Raw genomic sequence first — 15920 nt, 5'->3', positions numbered from 1 at the left:
CTAAATTAAATAAAATACAAAAATTTAGGAAACATTCAAAAAATGATATTAAACTGTCATATGCATAAAATGTAATGCTATAAAGTATTTGGAATTGATAAATTGAAATAAATTATCATATAGATTAGGAATTAAACCAACAGAAGATAATCGAGAAAAAGAAAATTACAGATTAGTCCCCGACATATTGTTACTACAGTTTCTGCCAAGTAAGTTCATAATGTGTAGTTATATGTAGTAATGTAAATATCTTTGAATTAAGAATTTGTTTGTGTAAATGTAATTTTGAATTGGTTACGATTTGGTAGAAAAAGGTGAGACATGGATTAAATTATAAAGAAATGGTAATATGTGCTATATGTGCCCAAGTGGATATGAAATGTTTTATGACGGGATGATATGTACATGAGGACTCTATAGTGGTTTAAATTTTATGAATACAATATTAATGCTCGTGTGAACTTAATAAACGATTAGGATATGATTGCCATACCAATAGGGTTATTTGCACGTTTGTACGGGTTTAGCACTTTATTACTATTTGACCAACACTTCGGTGCTCTCTACTTAGCACTTCAGTGCTCTCAGGTGTTGTGTAGTTACCCATATATCTGAGATTATTTACTAGAATTCATTAGGCTAAATGATTAATGTCAAAGAGAAATGACAATGAAATGTTATTAGTATAATGTCCAAAATGGAAAATTGATGTTTTGATATCGCAAATGGAATTGAATTGTGAATTCTATGTGAGTTGTACTAAATTTAATAGCGTAATAAATTTTGAATTGTATATGAATCGGTTATGTGACAACTCACCTTATCATTGTGAAATGTTATGTTAGGAAATTTTTATCAAGTTAATTAAATTGTTATGTTTGATTATAAATTTAAGTAAATTATTCATTTTAATACCTATGAACTTACTAAGCATTTGAAATGTTTACCTAATTGTCTTTCCCCTTTTTGTAGATTGTCAATTTGCAGAACTCGTCAATCGAGTCACCTCAAAGTTCACAATATCCAACTATTGACTCTGTAGACTTTTGCTCATTTTAAGCTCAGTTATGTGGCATGTACATAGGTGTTATATTTTATATCAATTTACTTTGGATGTAAGTTTTTTTTGAACTTGGTTAATGTTTGAATCATGGAGTGTTAGTGATCAAATGTTCAAATGTATGTTTGGTAACTTATTGATATTTTGGATAGAAATTTGGTAGCATAAATAAGCATTGATATAAGATGTTGATAAATGAGATTGAATGGTTTAAAAACATGATTATATAGGTTGAATTTGAATAGGATGATCAAGTATGTTTGGTGCCAAATGATAGCATATTCGTTTGAATGATGTGCATTTGATTAAAATGAAATGTTTAGAGATGGTTTGGATTGGTTTTGTGTAGGTTTAAAGGTGCACAATTGCACCAAAAGTATATATGGTTGAATTGGAATGATACAAGTACCAAAAGGCTTATTTTGTGCCAAAAACAGAGTTCATGTCGCGACGTTAAGTGATGGTTGTCGCGACATGATCTGATTTCGGACCACAGCGTGACATGGAATCTCATTGTCAAAACAGAAGGTCATTTGCGATGCCATTCTGAAATTTTGAAAATGTTGCAATTTGGTCCTTATGCTATTATGTGTTAATTTTATAGCATACATAGGCTCGTATAATACCCGAAAAAGATTGAATGATGAATTTATGATCTGTAATGATGGTATTTGTATGATTTATGTTTACATTGCATGTTATTCGACTGTAGTTACTCTGAAAATGACTATAGCATTCTGTTCTTAGCTATTATTGGTCCTTATGTTTCTTATGCTATTATGGGTTAATTTTAAAGCATACATAGGTGAAGGGTGTTACATGTACATCTCCCACTGCTTCAAACCCTTTCATCTCAGATTCGTAACGACATATTATTATCTCTGAGATCTTTCATCTCCTCAAACCCTTGTATCATGATTAGTGGCTCCCGAATCAATGACCCTGTGGTCTATTAAATCCTCCACTAAACAAGCTTCTATATTAAGATTTTCATACATTTGCCATTGGTGGTTAGGTATTCTTTTCACTCTTTACAATTTATCTTGAAGTGATCTTTCTTACTGCAAAAGAAAAATTTAGACTTAGATAAGTCTTTAAGCTTTCTAGTTCTTTTCTTTTACACTTTTGGTGGCCTAGAGACCTTAGCCTTGTCTTTTTTAGCATGCTTTCCCTTCCCTTTTGAGGAAGAAGTGACAATTATATTTGCTTCTGCTTTTCGAACCGACTGACCACCATTCAACATCAACTCATAGGATTGTAACTCCTTCATGATTTGTGTAAGCGTCAGGTTCTTGTTACCAAGGCTATATGCAGCCCAAAAGCCAGCAAAGTCCTTATACAAGCATCTGAACACCATCTAAATTTGAGTGTTCTGGTTCAAATTGGCCTCATTGTCTGCAACCTCGGCAAAGTTTCTGAAAAGAGTTATCATATGGTCTTTCTCCGGAGTACCGAGCTTTTGCTAGGCATTCATCAAGCTAGTTATAGCAGAATGTCAAGCCAAGGTAGCTTGGCCTCCGAACATGTCTTCTTGCTTATCTAGAATTGCTTTGGCAGTCTTACAGCTCTCCAAGTAACGAGCTATCTCATTAGAATCCTCCCATTGTTTTCTAGCCTTAAGTTGAGTGACTTAAGGGCACTTATTATCAAAATTTGTTTTAAGATTCTCATAGCTCAGGAAAATCATCATATTCATTTTCCATTCTTTATAATTATTCCCGTTCAGCTTGTTTTCAGTGAGTATGTGTAATAAAGGAGTTGGTGTCATTTTTGAACTAAAAATAAAACACTCATGTATTAATATCTTTGTATTAAGCAAATGTTTGAAAAACATTTTGTAATATTACGATATGCATTAAGATAATGCATGCGTGTTACATTAAACCTTGAAATCATTTGTAAGTCGTTGCAATGATAATTTTTACACTCATTGAATCAAGTCACCTTGGGGTGATCAAGGTCAACTAGTAAGAATGTGATTTTTCACCCAATTAGCACATGAACCTAATTTCTTAGGCATTCAAACGACTAATAATCATGTAACGTTTGACTATTATTCTAACTTAAATATAAATCCTTTAGGAGTTACATTACTAGAAGATCTTGAGTGTATAATCATCAACTCAACACCTATCATATCATGCACCACAAATGAGTCATCTTGGGACAATCTAATCGAGTAGCATGCTGTGACTAATTGTCCTCTTTGAAGAAAAATTTTCTTGATATATCGCATGATAATACCTACTATGGAGGTCAGTCCAACCATCATACGATTATAAGAAAGTTCTACTTACTTTTAAGAAATCTCCTCAGTGAAATCCACATGACAATGTCTGCCTTGGGATTGGTTTGTGTCTGCCATCACAAGAGACCATTGATGGAGGTCGTATGTCTTGTTTAGGGACCTTCTCTCACTCAATATTTTAAAAAGCATACAAGATCTTTAATGTTCGATTTCAATTATGAATGACTAATATATGCATGCCAATTACATGTGACATTCTTCCCTAAACCATAAGACATGCTTATCATACATATGCATGAACATACATTCGCAGTCATATAAATATGATTATACTTATCACATATATAAAAGCATAAAAAATTTAAATGAATCTGACCAGCCAAAGCTTTCATGATTCCATCTTAGAAAAATAAAAATTGTAAAATTACAAAATTCACCCTAAAGTATAATTTGGGTTTTCAATTTTTCCACTACGGACTTCTGTTGCGGTACTGATTCACATTTCTGTCATCATTGTCTTTCTGCTGCCATTTTCATGTCACCACTACTGGACCACCGACAGCCTCCTACTGCCAGACACTTCTTAAAGTGATCTCAAAAGGGACTACCAATATTTCTTTTCGATTCATTATTTTATGATTGTGGCAACCTCCAAGAGCATCTTGCAAATGTGGATGATAATAAAATTTTCGAACAGAAGGGTGAGTCCATTAGATAGAAAAACCAAATCTCCTACCAAACTTTAACTCTACAAAGATGTACTTGCTATAATCAACATTCATCGCCACCTCCTCGCCATAAAAAAAGTTCTTTATCTGAGGTGAAGTTATCCAAGTGTAAAACTCAAACAACGCAGAAAACATTTCCTCATCCATGTCCCATAGAAAATAAGTATAATCAAACATTCAATCGAAAGGGCATATGCCTTTTTTACAAGACATAATATAAAACTCAACCAATAACCACCAAAAGAGACATGCCAATTGCCCCAATCCACATTAAAATAAGAAAGAACATCTCGAAAAAATCTAAAAGGGGAAGAGTAAAACCCGCTTCAAGAAGAAACAGCGATAGGTAGAATCCAAACCTCCTGCTATTAAAGTTAAGACCAAACACCTCGTTAAAATAATGTGACCCTTTCGAAAAACTAAATATATCTGTGATGTTTCACAAGTAACCCACAACATATTAACAAATTCTTAATCTCTCGATGGGTTGTGGAGCATGGATAGCTAAGGTTAACAGCAGGTTCATCCCTCCTCCTTTAGGACTTAATCGTAGTAACCTTTCTATCTTTCATTGTCTTTCTTGTAAGAGCACTACCAGAACAACCTCCATCTCAACTCTAAGTCTTACCAGATCATCCATCTCCCCCATTCATTTTGACCAAAAGACAAAAAAATCTGATAATAGCAAAAAGAAAAGCTACAGGATGAATCAAAGTAAAGACACTCCTAAAGAGCAGAAATCGTTGCAAAAATCAACTAGAACTAGAAACATGACAAAAACAGTTGCAGAGATTTTTAAAAAAAACGAAGGCAAAATAACCCCAAAAAAGAAAACCCAAAAAATATATAGACATATCTTTTAAAACGCACTGATTCAATAAACAAGTAACTTCCAATGACAACTCATCACCTGTTGTAAAAGGTTGTTGTTCATCATTATCTCAATTCCCCAAAAATACAATCTTCAGAGTACATTTATGACAAAATCTCAAGAATTTTTGACATATTTCATTGTAAAATAAGGTCACTATCCGCGGAAAGGCAGTTAAATGAAGAAAGGACAACGAAAAATACGTCTTGAGAAGAGCCACTTTATAACCTCCCCCCTTTCGACTTTAGAAAGACACTTGAGCAACAAACCAGCTAACAGTGAATTGGAAGTTATCCATAACTCTTACATTCCGACGCACCCACTCGGACAAGTCAAGGCCATCCGGTACTCAAGTTGTAACATCCTGATTTTAGGTCTAGTCGGAATAGTGGTTTCGGGACCACAAATTCGATGAGGAAAAATTTATTTTTCTTATATTTTTATGGTCTATGATTTCACGAAATGATTTTGTGAAAATTTCGTTCAAAAATTTCGACGTTTGGGCACTCAATTTAGTCAAAAGGACTAAATTGTAAAAAGTGCAAAAGTTGAGTTCTACATGTTAGAGGTGTCCAATTGTTATGAAACTTTAAATTGGAGGTCCTTATATGGTAATTAGACCATTGGTTAAGCTGGTAGACAAAAATGGACATGAGATAAGTGAAATAGGAAATTTTTAAGTTAGGGGCAATTTGGTAATCTAGTAATTAAAATGAATTAAAAGGGAAAGAGATGGCAAATTGTGCTCATCTTCTTCATTTGGACGAAATCAGTAAGGGGGGAAGCCATAGATAGGGTTTTCAAGCTTCCAAGCTCCATAGTAAGTGATCCCAAGCCCCGTTTTTAATGTTCTTTACGTTTTTGAGATCCCGGTAGCTTAATTTAGCTTATTCTAGCAATAATTTAACCTAGGGTTTATATTTGGAAAAATACCCATAGGTGAAAAGTATTTATTTTGATGTTTTATGATAGAATATGAAGCTATAAATTATGTTAAACAACTTTTGCTAGCCGATTTTAAGCGAAAACGAGTAAGTTGACATAATCGGTAAAAATACCTAATGTTCATAAGTACATGTTAGAGTGAGAATTTGACGTTTCCATAGAAGGGAAAAATGTTCAGCATGTCATAAAACATAAGAATATGATATGAATTTTAAATTCCGAGCCTTGGGACAAAAATGTAATTATGTAAAAGTTTAAGGGCAAAATCGTAATTTTGCCAAAGTTAGAGTCGAGGGCTGTTTGATAAATGTGAGTATTAAAAGAGTTAAATTTGCTACTTTAGATCAAGAAGAATGAAACTCGAGGTTAGACAAAGGAAAGAATAAAGTTGAAGACTAAGTTGTTGAATTAGGCTATATTTGGTACCGAGGTAAGTTTACAGTAAATAAATGCAATATTTAAATAATTATTATTAATGCTGATATTTTCCAGTAACTATGAATTTATTTCATGAATTTATTTGATGATTATCCAAGCATGAAATGATAGAGAATTAAAATTAAAAAGTCCTGTTGATACATAAGGATGGTACTGGATACGAATGTCATGAAATTTGGGTAAAGAGGTCCCATGTAAGACCATGTCTAGGACATGGCATTGGCACCGAGATGAGACGTCCCCCGTAAGACTATATCTAGGACATGGCATGGGCACCGACATGAGTACATCCCATGTAAGGCCATGTCTGGGACATGGCTTTGGCATGTTATTATCAGAAGAGACCCGAGTATCCTTATTATTCCAATGTAGCACAACGGGCTAGTAAACAAATCATGTCATGAAAGTTCAGTTAAAAGCGTAAATGGAAAGCTCAGGTAAGTTATAAGAGTTAAGAGCTTATTATATTATCAAATGATACTCACCGTTTTAGCAATGGAAGAGTGAGATATGATCACGAGTTAACTAAGTAAACAAGCAAGAGAATGAGAATGAGATTAATTAAAGAGTAAACTAGAGACCTTAACATTTGAGTATAATCATTTGTGTTAAATGTTGTTATTTATTTGCTAGTAAACTTACTAAGCTTAATGCTTACTTATTTTATTTTTCTTTCTCTTATAGTATTGCAAAGCTGCTTCAGGGATCCTAAAGAAGTCAGAGATCATCTACACTATCAAGAACAACTGCTCGGTATTTTATGATGAAACACGTTTGAGTTATGGCATGTATAGGGACTTAGTTATTTTGCATGTTTGTAATTATGATTTTGCTAAAGAATGGCGTGTGAGAATTTGATGATGAATGGTTATTAAAATGGTTAAGTATGAAGATGTTTGTTGTTATAAAAGTCTAGGTGATAAATTATGCACGGAAATCATGAAAGGGTAAAATCTTGTAAAGAAACAGAATTAAGGCAGCACAGTGACGTGACTTTGAAAAATCACCTAAGATGATATAAAATGAATTAGAGGGTGAATGATATATGGAATGATAGCTTGTTGAGTCTATTTTCATGGAAAAATAATGGTTTAGCAAAAGGAAATTTATATTTTAAGATATGTGAATTTTAGTGAGACAGGGTCAGAACTATTTTTGGAGTCCCCTGTTCTGAGTTTAGAAAATCACTAAAAATAGTGAAAAAATAGTAATGAGTTGTATTTTATATTTATAGAATCCTTATTGAGTATATTTTCTGTGGAAACAAGTGGTAACACCATATGAAAATCCCAAAATGAGAAATTTTATTTTTAGTGACAAAAGGTCAGGGCAGTCGATTGGTGAAACAGGGGATACTTTAACTAATAAACTGTACTAATTTGATAAATTAAAAATTCTGAAAATTTTATAATAAAAAGATATATGAGTCTAGTTTCAGGAAAAATTTACAGATTTCGATTTCGAGTTCCGTAGCTCAAGTTATAAATGATTTAGTAACTGCTACGCGAGTGGACAGTTTTGCTGTAAATGTGGAAATTGACTTCAAAAGTAACTTTTTATGTCCCAAACTAGTAAGACAAGTAAAGTAATGCCTCGAGCTCGACTCCGACAATGGTCTCGGGTAAGGGGTGTTACATTTGTTGGTATCAGAGCAAGTTTAGTCGATTCTCGGAATAGTCAGTATGAATAAGAGTCTAGTTATACATGACATACTTATATATTTTGATAGTGTGGCGACTCCTGACTATTTTAAAATGTTTTCTTTTATAGTTATGAATCCCGAACGAGCTAGTATAGATGAAGTAGAGAGTAATGCACCCGCTCCCACTGAAGGGACAGTGCCACCAGATGTTAATGTTAGTGAAAGGCCCATTTCTATTAGTTAGGGAGGAGGGGCTCGAGAAGCCTTCTTCCAAGCTATGAATGAATGTTTTACCGAGTTCGTTCGTATGAATCTGGCTGTTAGACCTCCACCCCCTTATGATTTTCAAATTCCCCATGTAGCTCCCCCAGTTACAGGTACAGGTACAGTTATAAAAGAAAGGCCACAAGTTGATAAGATCAAAAAACAAGGGGCTGAAGAATTTCGGGCTACTAAAGATGATGATGCAGAGAAAGCAGAATTTTGGCTCGAAAATACTATCAGAGTATTTGATGAGTTATCCTGTACACCTGAGAAATGTTGAAGTGTGTTGTCTCACTCCTTAGAGATTCGTCCTATCATTGGTGGAAGACTCTTGTGTCAGTTGCACTGAGTGAGAGAGTTACTTGGGATTTTTTTCAGGAGGAGTTCTGTAAAAAGTATATCAGTCAGAGGTTTATTAACCAGAAAATGAAGGAGTTTCTTGAGCTAAAACAAGGTAAGATGACTGTTACTGACTATGAACGTGAATTTGTCAGACTCTGCAAGTATGCTCGAGAGTGTGTATCTACAGAAGCTATTATGTGTAAAAGATTTGAGGATGGGCTCAATGATGATATCTGACTGTCACTTGGTGAAAGATTTGAGGATGGGCTCAATGATGATATCCGACTGTCAGTTGGTGTTCTAAAGATAAAAGAGTTTGTTGTTCTAGTTGAGAGAGCCTGTAAGACAGAGGAGTTGTTAAAAGAAAAAGAAAAGGGCAAAGTTGAAATTGAAGTTCAAGACTCGAAGAAAAGACAGATGAGTCAGATAGTTCTCTTGACATGATTTCTGTTAAGTCTGCTGAGAAATGTTTGAGAAAAGGGTATGAAGCTTATCTTACTTTTGTATGGAATACTAAAGATCCAGAGTGGAAAGTTGAATCAGTGTCAGTATTTTCAGAGTTTTCCGATGTGTTTCCGGAAGAATTGCCAGGTTTGCCTCCTATTAGAGAAGTTGAGTTTGGTATTGAGTTGATTCCAGGTACTATTCCTATTTCTATTGCTCCTTATAGAATGGCTCTGATGGAATTGAAAGAATTAAAAGTTCAGTTGCAGGAATTAACTGATAAAGGTTTTGTAAGGCCTAGTTGTTCTTCGTGGGGTACACCAATGTTTTTGTGAAAAAGAAAGACGGTTTGATGAGATTATGCATAGATTATCGGTAGCTTAACAAAGTAACAATAAAAAAATAAATATCCACTGCCTAGAATTGATGATCTGTTTGACCAATTGAAGGGAGCCACTGTGTTCTCCAAGATAAATTTAAGATCCGGTTACTATCAGTTGCATGTTAAAGAATCAAATGCTCCGAAGACTGCTTTCTGGACTAGGTATGGTCACTATGAGTTTCTTGTTATGCCATTTGGTTTGACTAATGCTCCTGCCATATTCATGGATTTAATAAATCGAATCTTTCGACCGTACTTGGACAAGTTTGTAGTTGTGTTTATTGATGATATTCTGATTTATTCTCTTGATGAGACTGAACATGCCGAACATTTGAGAACAATTTTACAGATTTTGAGGGACAATTAGTTGTATGCCAAGTTTAGCAAAAATGAGTTCTGGCTTCGAGAAGTCAGATTCCTTGGGCACTTTGTCTTAGGTGATGGTATTAAAGTTGATCCGAGTAAAATTTCAGCAATTGTTGAGTAAAATCCTCCTAGAAATGTATCAGAGGTTAGAAGCTTTCTTGGATTAGTTGGTTATTACAAATGATTTGTAAAGGGATTTTCCATGATAGCCACCCCGTTGACAAGGTTGTTGCAGAAAGATGTCAAGTTTGAATGGACTGAAAAGTGTCAGCAGAGTTTTGACAAGTTACAGGCATTATTGACTGAAGCTCCTGTTTTAGTACAGCCAGAACTGAGTAAAGAATTTGTAATTTACAGTGATGTATCCATGAACGGATTGGGTTGTGTACTTATGCAAGAAGAAAAAGTCATTGCATATGCTTCGAGATAGTTAAAGCCATATGAGAAAAACTATCCGACGCATGATTTAGAGCTGGCTGCCATTGTATTTGCGTTGAAGATTTGGAGACATCACTTGTACGGTGAGAAGTGTCGAATATTCACTGGCCATAAAAGTTTCAAATACTTGATGACTCAGAAAGATTTGAACTTGAGGCAAAGAAAATGGCTAGAGTTGATTAAAGATTATGAGCTAGTGAAAGATTATCACCCGGGTAAGGCAAATGTTGTTGTTTATGCCTTGAGTAGAAAGTCTTTATTTACATTGAGAGTTTTGAATACTAGTTTGACTTTATCTGATGATGGTGTTCCATTTTAGCTAAGTTGATGGCTAAACCAATGCTTCTCGAAGAAATCTATAAAGCTCAAAAAGATGATAGTGAGTTACAAGCTAAAAGAGCTCAGTGTGAGACAGGTGTAGAGTCTAATTTTCAGATCGGTTTTGATGGTTGTTTGATGTTCAGAAATCGGATATGTGTACCGAAGAATGATGAGCTTGTTCGAAAGATTTTACAAAAAGCACATAGCAGTTCTTTGTCTATTCACCCAGGTAGTACAAAGATGTATAATGATTTGAAGAAAATGTACTGGTGGGTAGGAATGAAAAGAGATATTTCAGAATTTGTTTCTAGATGCTTGATTTGTCAGCAGGTAAAGGTCGAACATCAGGTACCTTCAGGTTTATTGCAGCCTGTGTTAGTTCCTAAGTGGAAATGGGACCGAGTTACCATGGATTTTGTAACAGGGTTACCGTTGACACTTAGAAAGAAAGATGCAATATGGGTTGTGATTGATAAGCTAACGAAGTCAGCTCATTTTATTCTAGTTCGTATGGATTATTCACTTGACAAGTTGGCTGAATTGTATGTTTCAAAGATAGTCAGACTACATGGAGTACCGTTATCGATTATCTCAGACAGAGATCTGAGATTTACTTCACGATTTTGGAAGAAATTGCAGGAAGCTTTGGGCACAAAGTTGAGTTTTAGTACAGCTTTCCATCCTCAGACCGATGGTCAGTCAGAGAGAGTTATTCAGGTACTCGAGGATATGCTCAGATGTTGTGTTTTAGAATTTCAAGGTAGTTGGGAGAAATATTTGTCGTTGGTAGAGTTTACTTATAATAATAGTTATCAGTCGAGTTTGAATATGGCACCTTATAAAGCTTTGTATGGACGTAAGTGTTGTACGCCTTTGTATTGCACAGAGCTTAAAGAAAATCAGAGTTATGGGGTTGATCTAGTCAAAGAAACAAAAGAGAAAGTAAAAGTCATTAGAGATTGCTTGAAAGCAGCTTTAGATAGACAGAAGTCTTATGCAGATTTAAAAAGAAAAGAGATCGAGTATCAAGTTGGTGACAAAGTGTTTTTGAAAGTATCCCTATGGAAGAAAATTTTCAGATTTGGCAAGAAAGGCAAGCTAAGTCCACGTTTCATTAGATCGTTCGAGGTGACTGAAAGAATTGGGCCCTTAGCATATCGGTTAGCTTTGCCAACTGAGTTAGAGAAGATTCATAATGTATTCCATGTGTCTATGTTACGTCGTTACCGTTTCGATCCGTCACATGTGATCTCACCGACAGAGGTTGAGATTCAGCCAGACATGACTTATGTTGAAGAACCGGTAAAAATTCTAGATAAAGAGATTAAGCAACTAAGGAACAAGAGTATTGCACTTGTGAAAGTACTATTGAATAGGCATGGGGTAGACGAGGCTACATGGGAACCCAAAGAGGCTATGGGAAAACAGTACCCAAATCTCTTCACAGGTAAGATTTTCGGGGACGAAAATCCCTAAAAGGGGGGAGAAATATAACATCCTGATTTTGGGCCTAGTCAGAACAGTGGTTTCAGGACCACAAATCTGACGAGGAAAATTGTATTTTTCTTATATTTTTATGGTCTATGATTTCACGGAATGATTTTGTGAAAATTTCGTTCAAAAATTTCGACGTTTGGGCACTCAATTTAGTCAAAAGGACTAAATTGTAAAAAGTGCAAAAGTTGAGTTCTACATGTTAGGGGTGTCCAATTGTTATGAAACTTTAAATTGGAGGTCCTTATATGGTAATTAGACCATTGGTTGAGCTGGTAGACAAAAATGGACATGAGATAAGTGAAATAGGAAATTTTTAAGTTAGGGACAATTTGGTAATCTAGTAATTAAAATGAATTAAAAGGGAAAAAGAAGGCAAATTGTGCTCATCTTCTTCATTTGGACGAAATCAGTAAGGGGGGAAGCCATAGATAGGGTTTTCAAGCTTCCAAGCTCTATAGTAAGTGATCCCAAGCCCCGTTTTTAATGTTCTTTACGTTTTTGAGATCCCGGTAGCTTAATTTAGCTTATTCTAGCAATAATTTCACCTAGGGTTTATATTTGGAAAAATACCCATAGGTGAAAAGTGTTTCTTTTGATGTTTTATGATAGAATATGAAGCTAGAAATTATGCTAAACAACTTTTGCTAGCCGATTTTAAGCGAAAACGAGTAAGTTGACATAATCGGTAAAAATACCTAATGTTCATAAGTACATGTTAGAGTGAGAATTTGATGTTGCCATAGAAGGGAAAAATGTTCAGCATGTCATAAAACATAAGAATATGAGATGAAGTTTAAATTCCGAGCCTTGGGACAAAAATGTAATTATGTAAAAGTTTAAGGGCAAAATCGTAATTTTGCCAAAGTTAGAGTCGAGGGCTGTTTTGATAAATGTGAGTATTAAATTAGTTAAATTTGCTGCTTTAGATCAAGAAGAATGAAACTCGAGGTTAGACAAAGGAAAGAATAAAGTTGAAGACTAAGTTGTTGAATTAGGCTATATTTGGTACCGAGGTAAGTTTACAGTAAATAAATGCAATATTTTAATAATTATTATTAATGCTGATATTTTCCAGTAACTATGAATTTATTTCATGAATTTGTTTGATGATTATCCAAGCATGAAATGATAGAGAATTAAAATTAAAAAGTCTCGTTGATACATAAGAATGGTACTGGATACGAATGTCATGAAATTTGGGTAAAGAGGTCCCATGTAAGACCATGTCTGGGACATGGCATTGGCATCGAGATGAGACGTCCCCCGTAAGACCATATTTGGGACATGGCATGGGCACCGACATGAGTACATCCCATGTAAGGCCATGTCTGGGACATGGCTTTGGCATGTTATTATCAGAAGAGACCCGAGTATCCTTATTATTCCAATGTAGCCCAACGAGCTAGTAAACAAATCATGTTCATGAAAGTTCAGTTAAAAGCGTAAATGGCAAGCTCAGGTAAGTTATAAGAGTTAAGAACTTATTATATTATCAAATGATACTCAACGTTTTAGCAATGGAAGAGTAAGATATGATCACGAGTTAACTAAGTAAACAAGCAAGAGAATGAGAATGAGATTAATTAAAGAGTAAACTAGAGACCTTGACATTTGAGCATAATCATTTGTGTTAAATGTTGTTATTTATTTGCTAGTAAACTTACTAAGCTTAATGCTTACTTCTTTTATTTTTCTTTCTCTTATAGTATTGCAAAGCTGCTTCAGGGATCCTAAAGAAGTCGGAGATCATCTACACTATCAAGAACAACTGCTCGGTATTTTATGATGAAACACGTTTGAGTTATGGCATGTATAGGGACTTAGTTATTTTGCATGTTTGTTATTATGATTTTGCTAAAGAATGGTGTGTGAGAATTTGATGATGAATGGTTATTAAAATGGTTAAGTTTGAAGATGTTTGTTGTTATAAAAGTCTAGGTGATAAATTATGCACGGAAATCATGAAAGGGTAAAATCTTGTAAAGAAACAGGATTCAGGCAGTACAGTGACGTGACTTTGAAAAATCACCTAAGATGGTATAAAATGAATTAGAGGGTGAATGATATATGGAATGATAGCTTGTTGAGTCTATTTTCATGGAAAAATAATGGTTTAGCAAAAGGAAATTTATATTTTAAGATATGTGAATTTTAGTGAGACAGGGTCAGAACTATTTTTGGAGTCCCCTGTTCTGAGTTTAGAAAATCACTAATAATGGTACAAAAATAGTTATTAGTTTTAGTTTATATTTCTAGAATCCTTATTGAGTCTATTTTCTTTAGAAATAAGTGGTAACACCATATGAAAATCCCACAATGAGAAATTTTATTTTTAGTGACAAGAGGTTAGGGCAGTCGATTGGTGAAATAGGGGATACTTTAACTAATAAACTGTACTAATTTGATAAATTAAAAATTCTGAAAATTTTATGATAAAAAGATATATGAGTCTAGTTTCAGGGAAAATTTACGGATTTAGATTTCTAGTTCCGTAGCTCAAGTTATAAATGATTTAGTAACTGCTGCGCGAGTGGACAGTTTTGCTGTAAATGTGGAAATTGATTTCAAAAGTAACTTTTTATGTCCCAAACTAGTAAGACAAGTAAAGTAATGCCTCGAGCTCGACTCTGGCAACGGTCTCGGGTAAGGGGTGTTACACAAGTATTCAGGTTCCTGCTGGGAATGTGATATCGTTGGTCACCAAACACCACATGGTTCAATTGCTCTATACTATCAAGTCAAAATGAATGACAAGATTTTTCCTATCACAAACATCCTCCACACGTGTTCCATAATGATAGCTAGGTGGCAAGTCCAACACGTTAACATCATCTTACACGAGACCCCTGCCTATAAATATTTCCAAGAACAACGAAAAAAAGATTGATTCAAAAGAAAGGCCAAGCCTATACTCTATCAACTTACCTCCAACCTCCAAACTTAGCACTCTTATCTTCTCCACTTTTTATAACCTCCAGCTCTCTACCGATTGGGTGAACCGACCTCTATGACAACCATAACCTTCTCTTCCATACTTCTTCGTTATTGTATCACTAAATGAACAAGTATAATAACGTGCACGTGTTTCTTTTTTTGATAGAATATAGCTTGTTCAAGTAATAATTTAAAATATATTTTGATATATTTAATTTTAAAAAATATTTAATATTTTGATATATAAAATTCAAACATGTTTCAATATATATAAAACATGATTATTTAAATATTTCAAATTTCAAATTTTAATACAAAATTTTTTTATATATCAAAATATTAAATATTTTTAAAATTAACTGTTTTAAAAGAATATTCCATCATTTTTAATTATATCAAAATATTCAATATATATTTTAAATTAAATATTTTAAAAGGCTATTTTAGTATCACTTTTAACAATTTTAGAGTTAGCTTTAATATATATATATATATATTATAATTTACTATAGGAAATGGCAGACCTGGCCCAACTCTGGATCCCGGACAACGGTACCATTGCAGCAAAACTCCTTGAGGTCCTTAAGTATCTTGCTGTAGCTGAACTCCTTTTTCAATCCCTGAACAGTCGTAAGGCTCGTGCAACCATTGCGCGTTGCTGTACACGAATATGCAGTTATTTCCTTTGCCCCGGGGCCTGAGTTCTGACCATGTGCATCCGTGAATGGATCTGCCCAAAAAGTCATACAATACAATAGCAAACACCATCCTCATCAATTTGCTGCTGCTGTTTGTTAGAATAGTAAATGTTACAAAGCAAGATACTTATAATTACTGGAGAACCAAAAGAGCCAAGAATTTGGACTTCGAGATTAGACATGAAATCCTGGTTGCTGGATTTTGGAAGGGAACTAACAACACATGAGTTCTATTTGTTTACAGAATGTTGAAAAAGCTAGAAAAAAGAAACGCATGTAAAAGTCATCTGAGACATTCAACA

At 34.3% G+C, this 15920-nt stretch overlaps 1 protein-coding gene across 1 annotated transcript; it reads right to left on the bottom strand.

Annotated features, from left to right (window-relative positions):
• Positions 1–2555: 2555 nt before the first annotated feature.
• On the bottom strand, positions 2556–15666 carry LOC128041753 (protein translation factor SUI1 homolog 2-like). Its single transcript, XM_052632064.1, has 2 exons — positions 15445–15666; positions 2556–2675 (listed from the first exon to the last, which is right to left on the bottom strand). The coding sequence occupies exons 1-2, from the start codon at positions 15664–15666 to the stop codon at positions 2556–2558; spliced, it is 342 nt and encodes a 113-aa protein (XP_052488024.1).
• Between the last annotated feature and the right edge of the window lie 254 nt (positions 15667–15920).

Source organism: Gossypium raimondii, chromosome 6 (assembly GCF_025698545.1).
Source record: "Gossypium raimondii isolate GPD5lz chromosome 6, ASM2569854v1, whole genome shotgun sequence".
NCBI classification, from domain to species: Eukaryota; Viridiplantae; Streptophyta; class Magnoliopsida; order Malvales; family Malvaceae; genus Gossypium; species Gossypium raimondii.
Note: the sequence above shows the minus strand (reverse complement) of the source record. Positions and strands in the feature narration are given on the sequence as shown.

Excerpts from the sequence above, each read along its gene's own strand:
- LOC128041753 (XM_052632064.1), bottom strand. The coding sequence starts at position 15,666 with ATGACTTTTTGGGCAGATCCATTCACGGATGCACATGGTCAGAACTCA. Across the intron at positions 2,676-15,444 it reads GGGATCCAGAGTTGGGCCAG|GCTAGAAAACAATGGGAGGA; the intron begins GTCTGCCATTTC and ends ACTCAACTTAAG.